This window comes from Quercus robur, chromosome 7 (assembly GCF_932294415.1).
Source record: "Quercus robur chromosome 7, dhQueRobu3.1, whole genome shotgun sequence".
In the NCBI taxonomy this organism is placed as follows: Eukaryota; Viridiplantae; Streptophyta; class Magnoliopsida; order Fagales; family Fagaceae; genus Quercus; species Quercus robur.
Genome location: NC_065540.1, coordinates 19684480 through 19701786, shown reverse-complemented (window position 1 = coordinate 19701786; position 17307 = coordinate 19684480). Strand labels below are relative to the sequence as shown.

The 17307-nt window shown below is 34.6% G+C and overlaps 1 protein-coding gene across 5 annotated transcripts; it reads left to right on the top strand.

The window, feature by feature from the left end:
- The first annotated feature begins 353 nt into the window (after positions 1-353).
- Positions 354-16885, top strand: LOC126692675 (uncharacterized). Of its 5 annotated transcripts, XR_007645057.1 has the most exons (8): positions 356-730; positions 1318-1494; positions 1587-1733; positions 1906-2022; positions 2123-2193; positions 2290-2357; positions 4397-4883; positions 16729-16885. XR_007645057.1 is itself a non-coding variant. In XM_050388371.1 (7 exons), exons 1-7 carry the CDS (start codon positions 512-514, stop codon positions 16515-16517), a joined length of 1074 nt encoding a protein of 357 aa, XP_050244328.1. In that variant the 5' UTR covers positions 354-511; the 3' UTR covers positions 16518-16662. The 5 variants fall into 5 exon arrangements, 4 of the variants coding, with proteins under 4 accessions (XP_050244328.1, XP_050244329.1, XP_050244330.1 ...); XM_050388371.1 differs by lacking the exons at positions 4397-4883; positions 16729-16885 and adding an exon at positions 16243-16662 and having other exon boundaries at positions 354-730; XM_050388372.1 differs by lacking the exons at positions 4397-4883; positions 16729-16885 and adding an exon at positions 16243-16662 and having other exon boundaries at positions 355-730; positions 1921-2022.
- Positions 16886-17307: the final 422 nt, after the last annotated feature.

Sequence of the window (17307 nt, the reverse complement as noted above, 5' to 3'; positions counted from 1 at the left end):
CCAGATGACAAGAGAATGAAGATAGGCTGATTTAATCTAAAGAAAATCGTCATCGGCACAATCCGAGGAGATCAGTTCTTATATATTTCTGTTCAAGTTTGATTACAAGTTCAATTCTTGATTGCTATAGTGTTTTTCTTTCAATTTCTCGATCTCCTGTTGTTATACTAATTTTTTTAAATTAAAAAAAAAATTGAAAAAAAGACTTTGTTAAACTTTTCCACATGCCAATCGTGTGGAAAAGGTGTTTAATTGTTTATTACTATTTTTTTTTTAATGAAAAAAAATAGTTTATGTTTTTTTTGGGGTGAATAATGCGTTTGAATTGTTTATATGCCAAAATTTGTACCATAGTATATTCTTGGACATTTAGACTAGGGTTTTGCTGGAGGGTTTCTCTTGTAGAATCCCATGTGAGTCTGTAAGAGAGATAAAAGAGGGAGATAGTTTTCACTATACATTTACAGACAGAGAGAGAAAGAGAGAGTTGAAGAAGGGAAGGAATATAACAATGGAAGCTAGAGTGGGTGTGGTGGTTGAAGGAGGACAGAGAGCTCGGAGTTCACCAACTCAGGTATTTCAGCAACCGAGGCAGAGCCAAGCAACACGCTCACAAACACAGACACCCAATCAGATTGGAACGGTGCAACAGCTTCTCGCCGGTGGTATCGCCGGAGCTTTCAGCAAGACCTGCACCGCTCCTCTTGCTCGACTCACAATCCTCTTTCAGGTCTCTCTCTCTCTCTTGGTTCTCTTTCTCATTCACAAACTTATTGTGTTTATGGTTTTTGCTATCTGGGTATTTTTGTGGTTTGTGATTCTGACTCTTTTATTTTATTTTATTTGGGGAAGTGGGTCTTATGGTTTTTGACTTGGGTTTGGTTGGGGAGTGTTTATATTATCTGGGCTCTGTTTATTTTTTGAATGAATTAAGACTTATGTGTTATTTGGGGTTTTGATTTCTGCTAAATAAAGAAAATGTCTAATTTAGTTTCTTAGTAGTATGCAACACAAATGCTAAGAAGAGAAACTATCAGGCGGAAAAACACGGCGGATTTTATCGTGAAGCCTTCTTATTTGATTGCATACATACAATGACTTCCATTTTCCATGACAATCAGTACGTTTCTGATTGTAATATTGTTTAGAAATCATGATAATGAGTGTTTGAGGCTTAGAGCAATAATTAGTTAATTGTTGATTATACATAATGCTTACTATTGTCCTTGGTTTGGAAGAACATGAGATTAAAATTTGTGGATAGGTCTATATCATTCCAAAGCTTGGTTATTGACTCTTCCAAATCGTTCTTATCAGGTCCAAGGTATGCACTCTGATGTTTCTGCACTGAGCAAGGCTAGCATATGGCGTGAGGCTTCCCGTATTATCAATGAAGAAGGGTTCAGAGCATTTTGGAAAGGCAATCTGGTCACAATTGCTCATCGTCTTCCTTATTCTTCAGTCAGCTTCTATGCTTATGAACGCTACAAGAATGTGAGTGCAGGTTTTCTTTGAGTAATTCTGATGCATATATTATCTCTTCCATTGCTTGATATCAATTTGTTGATCCCTTTTATGTTCTGCAGTTGTTGCATTCGATTCTTGGGGAAAATCGTAGGGGTAATATGAGTTCAGATGTTTGTGTGCACTTTGTAGGTGGTGGGTTGGCGGGAATAACAGCTGCCTCTGCTACATATCCGCTGGATCTTGTGAGGACACGTCTTGCAGCACAGGTACTGGCAGCATATCTTGGTTGATTTTTTTTTTTGGATCTTGTGAGGACATGTCTTGTAGAGAGTAAAACTAACAGTGAACTGAATAAGGAAAAACCGATTATCAAAAAAAAGAATAAGGAAAAACCATTTCCTGTCTTTTGAATTTCAACTTCTTTCTTACTTCAATTAGATTTTAAATCTGCAGACAAATGCAACTTACTACAGAGGTATCTGGCATTCATTTCATACCATTTGCAGAGATGAAGGTTTTATGGGCTTGTATAAGGGACTTGGACCGACACTTTTAGTATGATTTTAACCTTCTTCTTCTTCTCCTCCTCCTCATTCTCCTTGGTGGCTCTAGTTTATTGACTTAAATTGCCCTTGGTATGCTTTGCGTGACACAGGGTGTTGGACCTAGTATAGCGATAAGCTTTTCTGTTTATGAGACCTTGAGATCGCTTTGGCAGTTGAATAGGTGAATACTGCATTTTGGTTGTGGAGTTATGTTTGCTGTCTCCTGCTTTGTGCAATTTGGTTGTACTACTATACTAATATTTTCTTTTGGCATCAGGCCTGATGATTCCCCTGCCATGGTCAGTCTTGCTTGTGGCAGTCTTTCAGGCATTGCATCATCAACAGGTGAGTGGTCCAGGACCTCTTTTTCTTTTTTATTATTATTTTTATGGATAAGTTTTGGTCATAAGGTATGGGGGAAGGGGAGTTTCTAACTAGTGCTTATATTTATGTGATGTCATGGCAATTGTGATGGAAAGGAGATAAATGGAAATTTTGTTAGGGTATATGAATTTTGTTTCCTCATTGCTAATCAATGGCTTATTATATATATTTGTTGTATCTTGTGTGGGGATGTTCATATAATATCTTTTGGAGATGAACTTTTGAATATCATTTACTACTATTCATCAAGCCTCTAAATGTGAGAAAAACTTCTAATGTTGCAATGCTTGTGTTTTTGTAGAAGTTGAGTTAGATGTCTTGCTCAATTGGCATATTTTAATTTTTGGGAAACTTGTGTACAAAAGATTTTTTTCTCAATAAGTTGACATTTTTAATGAAATGTTGCTGTTGTGCATTGGAGTCTGATGACAATTGTATAATTTGTGCTATAGACTTAGGGTCCGTTTGGTTGGAGAAGTGGAAAAGTGGGAGGATGGAAAATTAGTGAAAGGATAGAAAAGTGGGAGGATAGAAAAGATTTGGTTTTCCCTCATGTGTGTTTGGTTGAAGGGGTGGAAAAGTGGGAGAGTGAAAAACTCTTTTGTTTGGTTAGAGAGTAAAAGGAGAGGATAGAAAATGTAGTTTATATAAATTGACTATTATACCCTTGTTACATAATAGGTAAAAAATAGATTTATTTGTCCTCATTAAATAATATAAAATTTACCAACAATTATATTTTTCAATGAGAAGTGTTACGTCCACAACATTTTTCGCAATGCTTTCACAACAAAATTTATGTTGAAAGTTGTTACTAGTTCTAGTTTGAACCCACCACTAAAATTATTTTTTTACTCACCAATATTAACTAATAACAATATATTACTTAAAATTTATTGTGAAAATATTGTAGTAATATTTTTCAAATAAGATTTTTTATTCTTTATAATATTTCTCTTTTCTTCCTTTGCATTTCATCCATACGTTGTTTTGTTTTTTTTTTTTTTTTTTTTTTTTTTTTTCTACGCTATCTCCTCCACACACGTTGTCCTATCTCTATCCCCACCCCCTTCTTTTTCTTTTTCTCCCTCATTCAAGTCTCAAGAACGTTCTAGCACTCTCATTCTCTCTCTTTTTTTTCTCCAGTTCGCTCTCTCTGCGTTTTTTTTTTTTTTTTTTATTACTTGATTCCAAAATAGTCGTCCCCAATGTGGTCCAGATGGGTCATCTTCGTCCCAAAGCAGTTGGCCCAGTTGGAGCCATCGCTCATCTTTGTCCCTAACGCAATCCAGATGGGTCTGATGGCTTCTGTTTTCTGTCTTTTGTCTTTTTTTTTTTTTTTTTTCTTTGTTATGATTCGATTAACTTTAAAATTGTGTTTTTGAGTTTGTATTCTGATTATGCTTGAGTTTAGAGATGTTTAGAGAAAGATTGTTGTGTTTGTAGCTGTGAGGGCATTTCTGTAAAAGTGTTGTGAGAGCACTTTTCTCTCCACAATTTTCCTCCCGATTTGGGAGGATGAAAATTGTGGGCCCAGGAGAGAATTTTCTCCCAGGTTTTCCATCCTCAGCATTTTCCTTCTTTTGTCAAACAGTGGAAAACACTGTTTTCCACCCTATTTTCCTTCCTCAGTTTTCCATCTTCCCTATTTTCACCCCAACCAAACACAGTGTTAGTGGCAAACTTCCTCATACTGAACGACCATCCCATGTCTTATGCATACACTCAATAGGCCTTGGTGCTATTTAGTTACAAGTGGTAAACTAGTTAAGAAGGCTTAAAACTACTATCCTGATGAGATTTGTTAGGTGCTGCTATTCTTTTTCCGTTTTTCCCCTGTATTGACAGTGCCAGCAAAAACTGATATAGTTATGAATCTCATATTGTAAATTGTTTTTAGCAATTTATAATCAAATGGTTGGTTATACTTGACATTAATTATATCTGGCATTTTCAATATATCTACATGATTTTCATTTTCTCTCCTGCTTACTTTTCAGCAACATTCCCTTTGGATCTTGTGAGGCGAAGGATGCAATTGGAGGGTGCTGGTGGTCGAGCCCGTGTTTATAATACTGGCTTGTTTGGGACATTGGGGAACATAATGAAGAGTGAAGGCCTACGTGGCTTGTATAGAGGGATTATACCAGAATACTTAAAGGTTGTTCCCAGTGTAGGCATTGTCTTCATGACTTACGAGACATTAAAGATGCTTCTATCGCGCATCCCATGAAGTTTGCAGTTGCCTATAAAATTTCACGTTTACTGCCATTGATTGTGGCCATTAAAGTCAAACTCATTCTCCTCTGCAATATGGAAGGTGCTTCATAAAAGATACAAGGTAGGTAGAGAAAGTTCCGTGGTGTCTGTCTTTTGAGAAATTGTGGTGGTAAATTTTGTCCTTGCTGCCATGAGCCCATATTTTTTCATGTATAGGTAGTTAGCACAATGAGGAACATCAACTGTACCCAATTCCAATATGATTAGGTCGTGACATGATAGTATTCATTGGTGATCATAATATCACTAAAGTTTTGTTCAGTTTTGTTGTCGCAACTTGTTTGTTACTTGTCTGTCTCTGCATATTTACTAACTATTTATGCTAACAATGTATCTGAATGTGTCCCATTTCACTGGGAAATTATTTTTGTTTATTAAGATAGTGTTTTAAAGACTTGGGAAGCACCAATAAGGATACTGAATATGTGCATGATCCAAACCCGGATATGATCATTCTTGGAAATTTAGAAAACAATGTAGTATCAATATATTTGTTTTTTTGAGATAATTTCAACCTATGGTATCCGCTTTTGATGATAGATTTTTATCATTAAACTAAGACACTAGTCAGTTTTTGGTGTAAGTAAGGATTGAATCTTAAATATCTTATTCAAATATTAGAGATACTCTGAATAACATATAAATAAATATTTGTAAATATATATCATGGGTGATTTTATGGTACACATTTCTTTTTTTCTTTTTTGGTATGAAATAAAAAGTTGAACATAAGTTATTGCGTTTTAAATATATATTTTATAAGAATAAATTATCGATTAAGATCATATAAGTAAATATTTGTAAATATATATCATGGGTGATTTTATGGTACACATTTCTTTTCTTTTTTCTTCTTTTTTGGTATGAAATAAAAAGCTGAACATAAGTTATTGCTTTTTAAATATATATTTTATAAGAATAGATTATCGAATAAGATTAGATAGGTATGATACTAAAAATAAAAAGTGTACCGCATAATTCTCCATATATCAGGCTAATTTTTCACTAAAAAGATAAATCATTTCTAAAAGGCATAAAATGCGTAAAATAAGAATCCCTCCGTATATGCATTTGACTGTTAGAAGTATCAATGTTTCTTGGTTAATGACTCTGCGGATGTTAAAGGCTCATGGCAATGTGGCGCTTGTCCTAGTCTTTTTATTTTCTTATTTTATAAATAGTTGCAATATATTGCTAACCTTGCGGTTTGAAATTTTTTTTTTCCTTAGACCCTGACCACTTTGTGCATGAAGAGGTGTTAATTAAGCTAAAGCTTTTGGAAATTGGCCTCAGAGTTAGTTAATAAATAATAGAATACTCTTCGAGACCTACTTTTTTTTTTTTGGGGGGGGGGGGGAGGGGGGGGTGGGGGGAAGCCTTGGAGACCTGTCTCTATTTTAGATACATATGATCTTCTACAATATGAAAATTGTGATGCATGAGGAATTCTGGTTTCCACTATAGGCCCTTTTGCCCAACTCAAGGATGAGTTGAATAAAAATTGTTGTGGGTGTTTTTTTTACTTATTGTACCTTAGACGCATGTTTTGATGTTATTAGATAACTTCCAGTCTAGGCTTTTTTAAGGAAAGAAGTTGGGTCTGACGTTCTCACGAAATGGGCTCTAAAGTCCCATTTTGCTGATGCCAGTTTGTGCACAAACATTGAGTCCAAAGTTCAGGGGGACGACGCTACAAACTAGGCTTATTCTCCACTTCTACCGCATAAGGAACATTTCTCCAACTTTTGCTGTGTGTTAGGGTACTTCTTTTTTTTTTTTTTTTTTTTTTTTTTTTTTTTTTTTTTTTTTTTTTTTTTCACACCTAATTTTATTTAGGTACCGCCTATTTATTTTCAAACACTACTAATAAGTTATTGGATTTTCCCAAATATTTTTTGCTCTATTATTATGATAATCACAAATGTTTCATATCTCATTATCTAAATTGGGTTATGATATAAAATATCACAAAAAAGCCTGAAAACTCACATTTTATCTAATTTTATTATCATATTTTATTTAAAACCCAAGAATACTTATGCTTGGCAATATTTGAGAAGCCCATGATTCAAGTCCATGGCAAAATAATTTTATCAATGGAATTTAAATCCATGATCAAAGCTCATGATTTAAACCCATGACAATTTATTTATCCAAAACCCAATTTTCATTGGCAACATCAAAGCTCAATTCTCATTGGCAATATCAAAAGCCTAACTTACGTTGGCACTATTTAAAGCCTAATTTTCATTGGTAACATCAAAACCCAATTCTCATTGGCAATATCAAAAGCCCAACTTACGTTGGCACTATTTAAAGCCCAATTCTCATTGGCAATATCAAAAGCCCAACTTGCGTTAGCACTATCAAAAGCCCAAGCTAACTACTTGGCACTATTCTATCAAAAGTCCAAGGTTATTAATACTTGGCAAAATACTATATTATAATTATTTCACTTATAAGTCCAATAATGAACAATACTTTAAATTCTTAAACATATTATTATTATATTACAAGTTCATAGAATTTATGAATTATCTATTCTCAAAACCCATGCAATCATCTTGTAGAAGCCCATGGAAAGTTATGATTGTTAGACCCATGACATATATTTATTTCATGTTATAAACCCATGAAATACATGGACATCATTTGCATTGCGACATCCATAATATACGCCTTCGACACTCATGGTAAACATTCAAACCCACAAGATCATCATTTAAGTTATGATGCGATTATTAGAAATCATGAACATTATTGTAACATGGAATTCATCAAAGTAAATATTATTTACAAAAGTATTTTGAAACTTGTCCTATTGTTTCAAACATTACAACTAATTGCCCAATGGCCCATTGCAAGTATTTATGAAAAACCCAAAAATATTTACTAATAAAATCCATGAGGAATGAAAGCCCATGGCAACATATGCACACAACTCAGCCCATGTGAGCAAGAAACACCAGCAGAAGGCAAGGGAGAACAGCCCCTGTTCAGTCTTAACCAAAAAGAGCAACTAGGGACTCATACAAGGGAACCAAGCCTTTGAGAATGGACTAAAGGCTGTTCCCTCAATTTTCTGTCACCCCCCACCTGACGTGAACAGTGCCCAAGGGCTGTCACATCAGCTGAAGCCTAAAAAATGATGGAACTCCATCATCTTCCCCAAAATTGCACCTCCAGCGGAAGGGGAGCTGAAACCGAATTGTTCAAACTCTAACAAATTGATGTTAAAAATGCTAAAAATGTTTAAAACGTGATTCATGTGCCAAGCCCATTAATCCTAAAGGGGGAAAATTGGGAACATGTGGTTTGGAGGGCAAAAAGGGATCTCTAGCGGAACCCCCTTAAAGTAGACTAGAACTTGACACCTGGCTTGGGGTGTTAAATCTTACTTCTCAGGGGTCCGAATCTCAGTTGCAGTATTAGGATTCACTTATGACACACGCCTCAAATCACTATAATCAAAGCTCTGCCCCAAGAATCCAGGCATTTAATGCAAAAAGCTCTAAAATCCCATCATTACCCAAAAAAGCAAAGCAACCCCCTAAATGGATTTTCCTACTTTTGAGCAAAAATCCCAGGGAAGCTTGACTCTGATTCATCACCTTTGAGTGGTCACACATTTTTTGGAGCTTTGTCAATAAATGCTTCTCTGAAAACTCCATTATAAAAGCACAAGCAAGCTAACCAAAAAACCAACTAAGCTACCCCTCTGAGACTTTGAAATTCGTTGGCCATTTCCTTCTCTTTCAACTCTCTTCTAGCTCACCATCCATCACCTTCAACCCATACCCATCTGATCCCAGATATTCTTCTCCTCCCTTTACACTACCACAGCTCATAAGCGTCTTCCAGTTAGCCACAAACAGCCCATTACTCACAAAAAGCTTCAATCTCAGTGTTAATCCCATCTCACTCACTCAAAATAGCCCACATTCACCTCATTCATGCCTTATAATTATACACTCACCAAAATCTTAGTTTAATACTTGCTGCACTGAGCTGGGGATCTTTCTCCCCCTTCATTCCATCCTATTTTTCCTCTTTTATTTGTAACTATGGAACATTTAATCATTGTTTATTATTATTATGACGAAGGATATAATATATTTGTAACAATTGAATTTTTCCCTCATATTGATGTAATGATGGTTGAAAGTACTATAATTTCCCCTGACCAAGACACACAAGGACCCCTAGGAGTGAACACTTTCCTAAATTTATTTAATCATTGACTGCTGGACTCTAATTATAATTTCACCCCTACCGCTGGAGATAATACCGTACCGCTAGAGGACTGATTTGAACTATGATGTAGTAAAAAGACTAATAATATAACAAACTAACAACACTAACGTGTTTATTATGCTTTATTGTTGTTTTCTTGTTAGGGTGCAGTCTCTATCTCTTGCTTGGGCGGACTTACACCACACCGATAGCCTTTGAGCTTTATTTCAAGGGCCCATCGTTGAGTTTCGGCTTGGCTACCCCATATTCTATTTGGGAACATCAGAAATTTTCCCCTCAACAATTTGGCGACTCCACTGGGGAGCCAACCGTAGTGAAAGTCTATCATGCCCTCGAGGTTGCATAATAACCTACAAGAAGCAAGTCAACATAATGTTAGCCCGGTGGTACAAAGTTAGCACTCTACAACTGCACTTGATGCCAAATTTTAGAAGAGCAGCCTCTACTGCCTCACTACCTTGCTACAACCTTTACAAAGCTAACATTATGTATATATAAGTATACATACATACACACACACACATATATATATATATACACACACGTATGAATATATAAGTGAACACTCTATTTTCTTTCCTTAAAAAAAGAAACAATTTTTTTTTTTTAAAAAAAGGTGTCCTCAAGGTGAACAGTACAATATTTACACATGGTTAGTCAAAAGGAAAAAGATAACAATGCACATATGTATGTTTATATAGATGCGTAGAAGAATGGGCACTTTTTGTTGTCTTTCAAAATCACAAAACTTTTTACTTTGCCTTTGGCTTAAAAATGGTTTTATGCAGAAAAAAAAGGGGGAACCTAGTAGCTACGGCTGGAGGTGTCCTTTTCCATGAAAAGTACAATATTTACATGTGAATGGCTAAAAGAAAAGGGTAATGATGCGTATATGTATGTTAGTATACATGTATATACATATACATAGATGAATAAACACTATTTTATCACCAAACCTTTTTTCCCCCCTCCCTTTGGGCTCAAAAAGTCATTCTTGCAAAGAAAATGGGCACTACAGCTACGGCTGAAGGTGTTTCCTGCTATGTACAATGCAATATCCCCACATGAACAGTGAGAAAAGACATGTGCACACATAAAAAAGTGGCAATCGACAACCCCCCTTTATGTAGAAAATTATTTTATGTAGAAAATTCTTTTATGTAGAAAACTCTTTTATGCAGAAAATTCATTTATGCAGAAAATTCTGTTATGTAGAAAATTTTTCTGTTATGCAGAAAAATTTCTATTATGCAGAAAATTTTCTGTTATGCAGAAAAATTATGCAGAAAGTTTTCTGTTATGCAGAAAAATTGTGCAGAAAGTTTTCTTTTATACAGAAAAAGTTTCTGTTATGCAGAAAAATTAGCTTTTATGCTAAAAAAAAAAAAAAAAAAAAAAAAAAATTCTTTTAGGCATGAACCCTTTTACAAGACAATGTCCATAGTTGACTAGTCCTTTCACATGAGATGTTGGTCTCCACAATTGAATGACCTTTTGTACAGATAACAACACCACTAAAAACTAGACAAATTACAACTAAATAAGTTTTTTATATATAACTGAATAGTTTCGCATACATGAGTAGTAATAGCACCTAGAAGATTTTTTCTTCTTCTATTACAAAAAAAAAAGGGGGAAAGAAGTCTTTATAACTAAGAAAGTCTCAAAACACATTTTACATCCCAAATGAAGTTGTCCACTAATACAATGGCTATAAAAGAAAATATATATATAAACTAAAGCATGAGTGACCTAATTCAATAAGCCACCAAAGGTTTCCGCGGAGGACGAGCCACCGTTGGTAGGTAAGGGCAGCATGATGGAATTCTTTTGACTTGTTAAAAGGGATAGTTTTGCTGACTTTGCTGCAATTGCTTTCTCTAAATTTGCAATCTTCACCGCAAGCTCAGCCAACTTCATCTCACCATCATGAGTGATGCATGAGGCAGCGGCAGTTTTGAGCCAATCAAGAATGAACCCAAAATAAGTTAAAAAGCATTTTTTTTATCCAAAAGAAAGGAAAGCACAAGGAAGCATCTAGCAGCAAATCACAGCCACAATGTGAATAAACTCGACTACGAAATGGAAGTATATATTGTTACTCATGATGATGCGTGAGGCTTAGTTGCCTCAAATAGAAGGGTACTAAGTCAAATGAAGCTAGTATAAAACTTACAGCTATATCCAAAAGAGAACACATCTAATGGAAGAAGAATTCTTGTCCAGCAGTATAGCTGAACCATTCAAGGAACTTCCAGCAGCACCTAACCTATCTTCTCCATCTAACAAAGAATGCATTGATGTCCTTGCTTTGGAGTACGATATGATGCTTGATTCAGATCCTTATTTGGTGATACATGCTCTCAATGTCAAACCATGGAGAGACTTATCATGGCATATGGACTCTCCATCGCTGTACTCATGTCATCGTGCTGCTAGACTACCATTAGTTCATTGATATACGATTGGGGCCACGAACTTTCAAGATAAGTCATTACATCGCTCCCTTTAAATTTATATTGAGTATATGTTACTCTATTATGCTCATATCACTCAGTACAAATTACTTTAATATTAATCACATTCATCACTCAATTAAAACTATCATGTTAAATGTATATTACTTTATCTTTACCATTATTGCAACCATTGATCGAAAATTGTTATGTGAAACATATTGTTTGTTTCAACCATCGTTATGCTTCTTATATCTTGGAATTTGTCTATTTTGTAGGCATAAAATCCTTGATCATAACTCCTTGCAACTAAAATCATCAATATTATCCTAATCGCTAAAGGAAATCCTTCTTGTACCAACCGTTGAACCAAGTAGATTGGCAGTCATCCCTTAAAGAAGCTTTGTCGCCATTGAAGCCATGGCAGCCCCACACATACTTCACTTCACATAGTGATTACATTGACATCTTTGCTTAGGAGTAAAACATGATGCTTAGTTTAGATCCTGACTTGGTGATACATGCTCTCAATGTCAAGTCATGGAGAGATTTATCATGACATAGGGACTTTCCACTACTGTACTCATGTCATTACACTGCTGGACTGCCATAAGTTCACTGATATACGGCTGGAGCCATGAACTTTCAAAGATAAGTCACCACGTCACTATCTTTAAATCTGTATTGAATATGCACTATACCACTTAATACAAATTACTTTAATATTATATCATATACATCATTCAATCAAACCTATCACGTTAAATATATGTTGCTTTATCTCGAACATTATTGCGATCATTATACAAAACATATTATTTATTTCAGTAATCATCATGTTTTTTAAATATTGGGCTTTGTCTATTTTGTAGGCATAAAACCCGTAAGAATTTTTCATCCCAATATAGAACCCTGAATCATCCAAGAAATTCAATGACTCCTTGTCGCTGGAATCACCAATCTTGTTCCAATCAATAAAAGAAAGTTTTTTCTAAATCATCCACTGAGCCAGGTAGATTGGAGGTCATCAAAGAAGCTTTATTATCATCATCAAAGCTGTGCCATGGCAAAAGGCGAAAATCTCATGAAACCTATCAATGGCAAATGGCTGGAGCTATGTCATACTTAACTCAATAATCATATTTTTTGCAAAATGCTTTGGAAATAGAGAGTAAGTGTTATCCTTACTCTAAAACATGAATATCTTACATTTATTTCAAAACTATAAATATTTTAAGATACATTTTTACATAGATATTTGTATTTCAAACTTACTTGCAAGGACAAACCTTTTGCAACTTGACATTTTCAAAATAAATTGTTCAACCTCCATGACTGTATTTTGGCTCAATCATATCAATCTTTCAATGATCAAAACACTTTTCATATTTCAAACCTTTACATATTCAAAATTGAAGACAGCCTTTATGGTTGGGACTCTTCAAAATAAAATGGTCATGCATTTAGCAAGTGATTTTGCAAATAGATATTACCTTTATGACCATGCTTTAATTTTTTGAGCCTAAGAATTGTAATCTTTTGACAATCAAAATATCTTGGCAAAAGAAATTTATGATTAAAGAAAATATAGCCTATACATTTGAACCAACTTCAAGTCATTTAAAAAAAAAAAAAAAAAAAAAACAAAATATATGACTGAACCAATTTTCAAAACATCACATATAATACAACATTTACGGCTATATAAGCTTACAACATACTTCACATTACATAGTGACTACGTTACATTACATTACATCACAATATATCACAAAGTAAATTTTTGAAAAAAAAAAAAAAAAAAGATACACCTAAGAAAATATAAGAATCTACTCCAACAAAGCCATTGCCAAAGATCTCCACTAGAGGGGAAACACCGTTGAAAGACACATGATCTCATCCCTCTGATCAAAGGATTAAGTTCAGCAATCATCAACGCAGTATTCTCCTCAGATCAGCTATCTCCATCATCACAAACAGTACATGATTCAGTGGCACAATAAATATGACTTCAGCTAGAGCAATAGTCCTCTCACAACAACACCGATCTTGCATCCAACCATGAATCTGGAATGTTTCTTTACAATATCTCCAAATACCCTTGACGATCAATCTTTTCAAGAGTAACGACAACAAATTTTTCGTGCATCACCATGAAGTAAGAGACCATAGTTAAATATCCAACGGTAACAACAAAAGAGCAAATGGACAGTACCAAGACATAATTCCTTCTAGCAGTATGAGTAATTTCAGATCATACTTGGAGATTCTTTTATTCTAAGGAACATTGTGAAGATATGGTAGAATCATGGTTGGAACTCTTCAAAAGCAGTCTCTCCAGCCGTAACAGAATCAATAAGGCTTTTGTCAATTGCCATTATGTCAACAGCAAAACCTGAAGTGAAAATGCATCAGCAGTAAATATACATGATAAGAAAGAGGGAAGGGGCATAAAATTACCGAAGTCTGTATCCATATCCTCAAATCCATCATCATACTTCCTCGGCTATGTCTTGTTATTATCACCAAGCTGCTAGAACCATAAGGGCAAAGAAATGCAAGGCCGTGAATGAAGACAAGGAATAGAAAGGAAAGAAAGGATGTAAGAAGATAAGGAGTTCTTGAAGAAACCTCTTCCAGAGGTTTATAAATCTTCATCCTATCAGCAATGGTCTTCCCCTAAATTGCTTCATCATGACAGTCGGACCTATGCAACCAATAGTTCGATTAACAAAAGTAACAGTTCGATCTAAATAACCATCATTGAAGGGTCTAGATTCATCACGGCTGGAATTCTCACTAGATTAGACTTGGGGGCTTCCACCACAGTGTCTGGATATCTCCTGCATGAACCAGACAACTATTAAATTCAGCATCTATAGACTCCAACGGTGCATCAGATTATGGAATACAATCTTATAGCGGAACAATGTCACATCACCAATGATATTGGCTTTATGAAGGGGTCAACAAGACACTTTATTATCAATCTTTCAGCTTATTTAATTAAGCCAATCAATAATGGGCCCACAAAGACCCATGAATCGAATGGGGGCTGGCAGAAGCTCTTATCACTGGATACAAAACATCAATAGCGACTGGAGCCCATACAATTTCGTCACTAGAATATCTCTTCGTAGCACCCACTTCAGAGGTGCACTAATTGGGGTATCCTTCTCAATTACTATTGAAGGACTCGTATCACCTTGCCAGCGGCTCCAATTCCACCAACAACTAAAATCTCTTTATCAACTACAAATGCAAAAGAAAAACTCAATCAAGAAGAGTTGAATCAGAAAAGGCAGATGGAAGAAGTTTGGAATGAGATAAAAGGGTTTTCTTAGTCTTAGAAAAAAGGAAGAAGCTCTCTCTTTCAAGCTCACCATCTCTCTCTCTCTTCCAACCCATGCAACACAAGCTTATGGACTCATTTAAACTCACATGTGTGACCAAAGGCAGGTTGATCACACATACTCAAGGGGCTAAAGGTTGAGGTACAATTTTTTCATTCATGCCACATACCCCAATCATATTTAATAACTTTATTTATTCACAAAAAATACCAAAATATCACCTATATTATTTTGGGCCTCCATGAATATTTCTCATTGGTCCACGAATATTTCCTATCTCATTATCTATAATAGGCCACCATTTTTCAAAAACTCGCACGTGTGATCCTAATATTTTTCTTCCAAAAAATATAGTATTACTAATAACTTGATCACACGCGACTCGAGGGGCTGAATGTTAGGGTACTTTTTTTTTTCACACCTAATTTTATTTGGGTACCACCTATTTATTTTCAAACACCACTAATAAGTTATTGAGTTTTCCAAAATATTTTTTGCTCTATTATTATGATAATCACAAATGTTTCATATCTTATTATCTAAATTGGGTTATGATATAAAATATCACAAAAAAGCCCGAAAACTCACAATTTATTCAATTTTATTATCATATTCTATTTAAAGCCCAAGAATACTTATGCTTGGCAATATTTGAGAAGCCCATGATTCAAGTCCATGGCAAAACAATTTTATCAATGGAATTCAAATCCATTATCAAAACCCATGATTTAAACCCATGGCAATTTATTTATCCAAAGCCCAATTTTCATTGGCAATATCAAAGCCCAATTCTCATTGGCAATATCAAAAGCCCAACTTACGTTGGCACTATTTAAAGCCCAATTTTCATTGGCAACATCAAAGCCCAATTCTCATTGGCAACATCAAAGGCAATATCAAAAACTCAACTTACGTTGGCACTATTTAAAGCTCAATTCTCATTGGTAATATCAAAAGCCCAACTTACGTTGGCACTATTTAAAGCCTAATTCTCATTGGCAATATCAAAACCCAATTCTCATTGGCAATATCAAAAACCCAACTTGCGTTGGCACTATTAAAAGCCCAAGCTAACTACTTGGCACTATTCTATCAAAAGCCCAAGGTTATTAATACTTGTCAAAATACCATATTATAATTATATCACTTAAAAATCCGATAATGAACAATACTTTAAATTCTTAAACATATTATTATAATATTACAAGTTCATGGAATTTATGAATTATCTATTCTCAAAACCCATGACAATCATCTTGTAAAAGCCTATGGAAAGTTATGATTGTTAGACCCATGACATATATTTATTTCATGTTATAAACTCATGAAATACATGGACATCATTTGACAGTGCCAGCAAAAACTGATATAGTTATGAATCTCATATTGTAAATTGTTTTTAGCAATTTATAATCAAATGGTTGGTTATACTTGACATTAATTGTATCTGGCATTTTCAATATATCTACATGATTTTCATTTTCTCTCCTGCTTACTTTTCAGCAACATTCCCTTTGGATCTTGTGAGGCGAAGGATGCAATTGGAGGGTGCTGGTGGTCGAGCCCATGTTTATAATACTGGCTTGTTTGGGACATTGGGGAACATAATGAAGAGTGAAGGCCTACGTGGCTTGTATAGAGGGATTATACCAGAATACTTAAAGGTTGTTCCCAGTGTAGGCATTGTCTTCATGACTTACGAGACATTAAAGATGCTTCTATCGCGCATCCCATGTAGTTTGCAGTTGCCTATAAAATTTCACGTTTACTGCCATTGATTGTGGCCATTAAAGTCAAACTCATTCTCCTCTGCAATATGGAAGGTGCTTCATAAAAGATACAAGGTAGGTAGAGAAAGTTCCGTGGTGTCTGTCTTTTGAGAAATTGTGGTGGTAAATTTTGTCCTTGCTGCCATGAGCCATATTTTTTCATGTATAGGTAGTTAGCACAATGAGGAACATCAGCTGTACCCAATTCCAATATGATTAGGTCGTGACATGATAGTATTCATTGGTGATCATAGCATCACTAAAGTTTTGTTCAGTTTTGTTTTTGCAGCTTGTTTGTTACTTGTCTGTCTCTGCATATTTACTAACTATTTATGCTATCAATGTATCTGAATGTGTCCCATTTCACTGGGAAATTATTTTTGTTTATTAAGATAGTGTTTTAAAGACTAGGGAAGCACCAATAAGGATACTGAATATGTGCATGATCCAAACCCGGATATGATCATTCTTGGAAATTTAGAAAACAATGTAGTATCAATATATATATATATATATATATTTTGAGATAATTTTAACCTATGACATTTGCTTTTGATGATAGATTTTTATCATCGAACTAAGACATCAGTCAATTTTTGGTGTAAGTAAGGATTGAATTTTAAATATTTTATTCAACTATAAGAGATACTCTGAATAATATATAAATAAATATTTGTAAATATATATCATGGGTGATTTTATGGTACACATTTCTTTTTTTCTTTTTTGGTATGAAATAAAAAGTTGAACATAAGTTATTGTGTTTTAAATATATATTTTATAAGAATAAATTATTGAT

Bases quoted from the DNA above. Each gene is read 5' to 3' on its own strand.
- LOC126692675 (XM_050388371.1), top strand. From the start codon at position 512: ATGGAAGCTAGAGTGGGTGTGGTGGTTGAAGGAGGACAGAGAGCTCGG. The intron at 1,734-1,905 runs GTACTGGCAGCA...TACTTCAATTAG, and splicing joins GGACACGTCTTGCAGCACAG to ATTTTAAATCTGCAGACAAA. The intron at 2,358-16,242 runs GTGAGTGGTCCA...CTTACTTTTCAG, and splicing joins AGGCATTGCATCATCAACAG to CAACATTCCCTTTGGATCTT.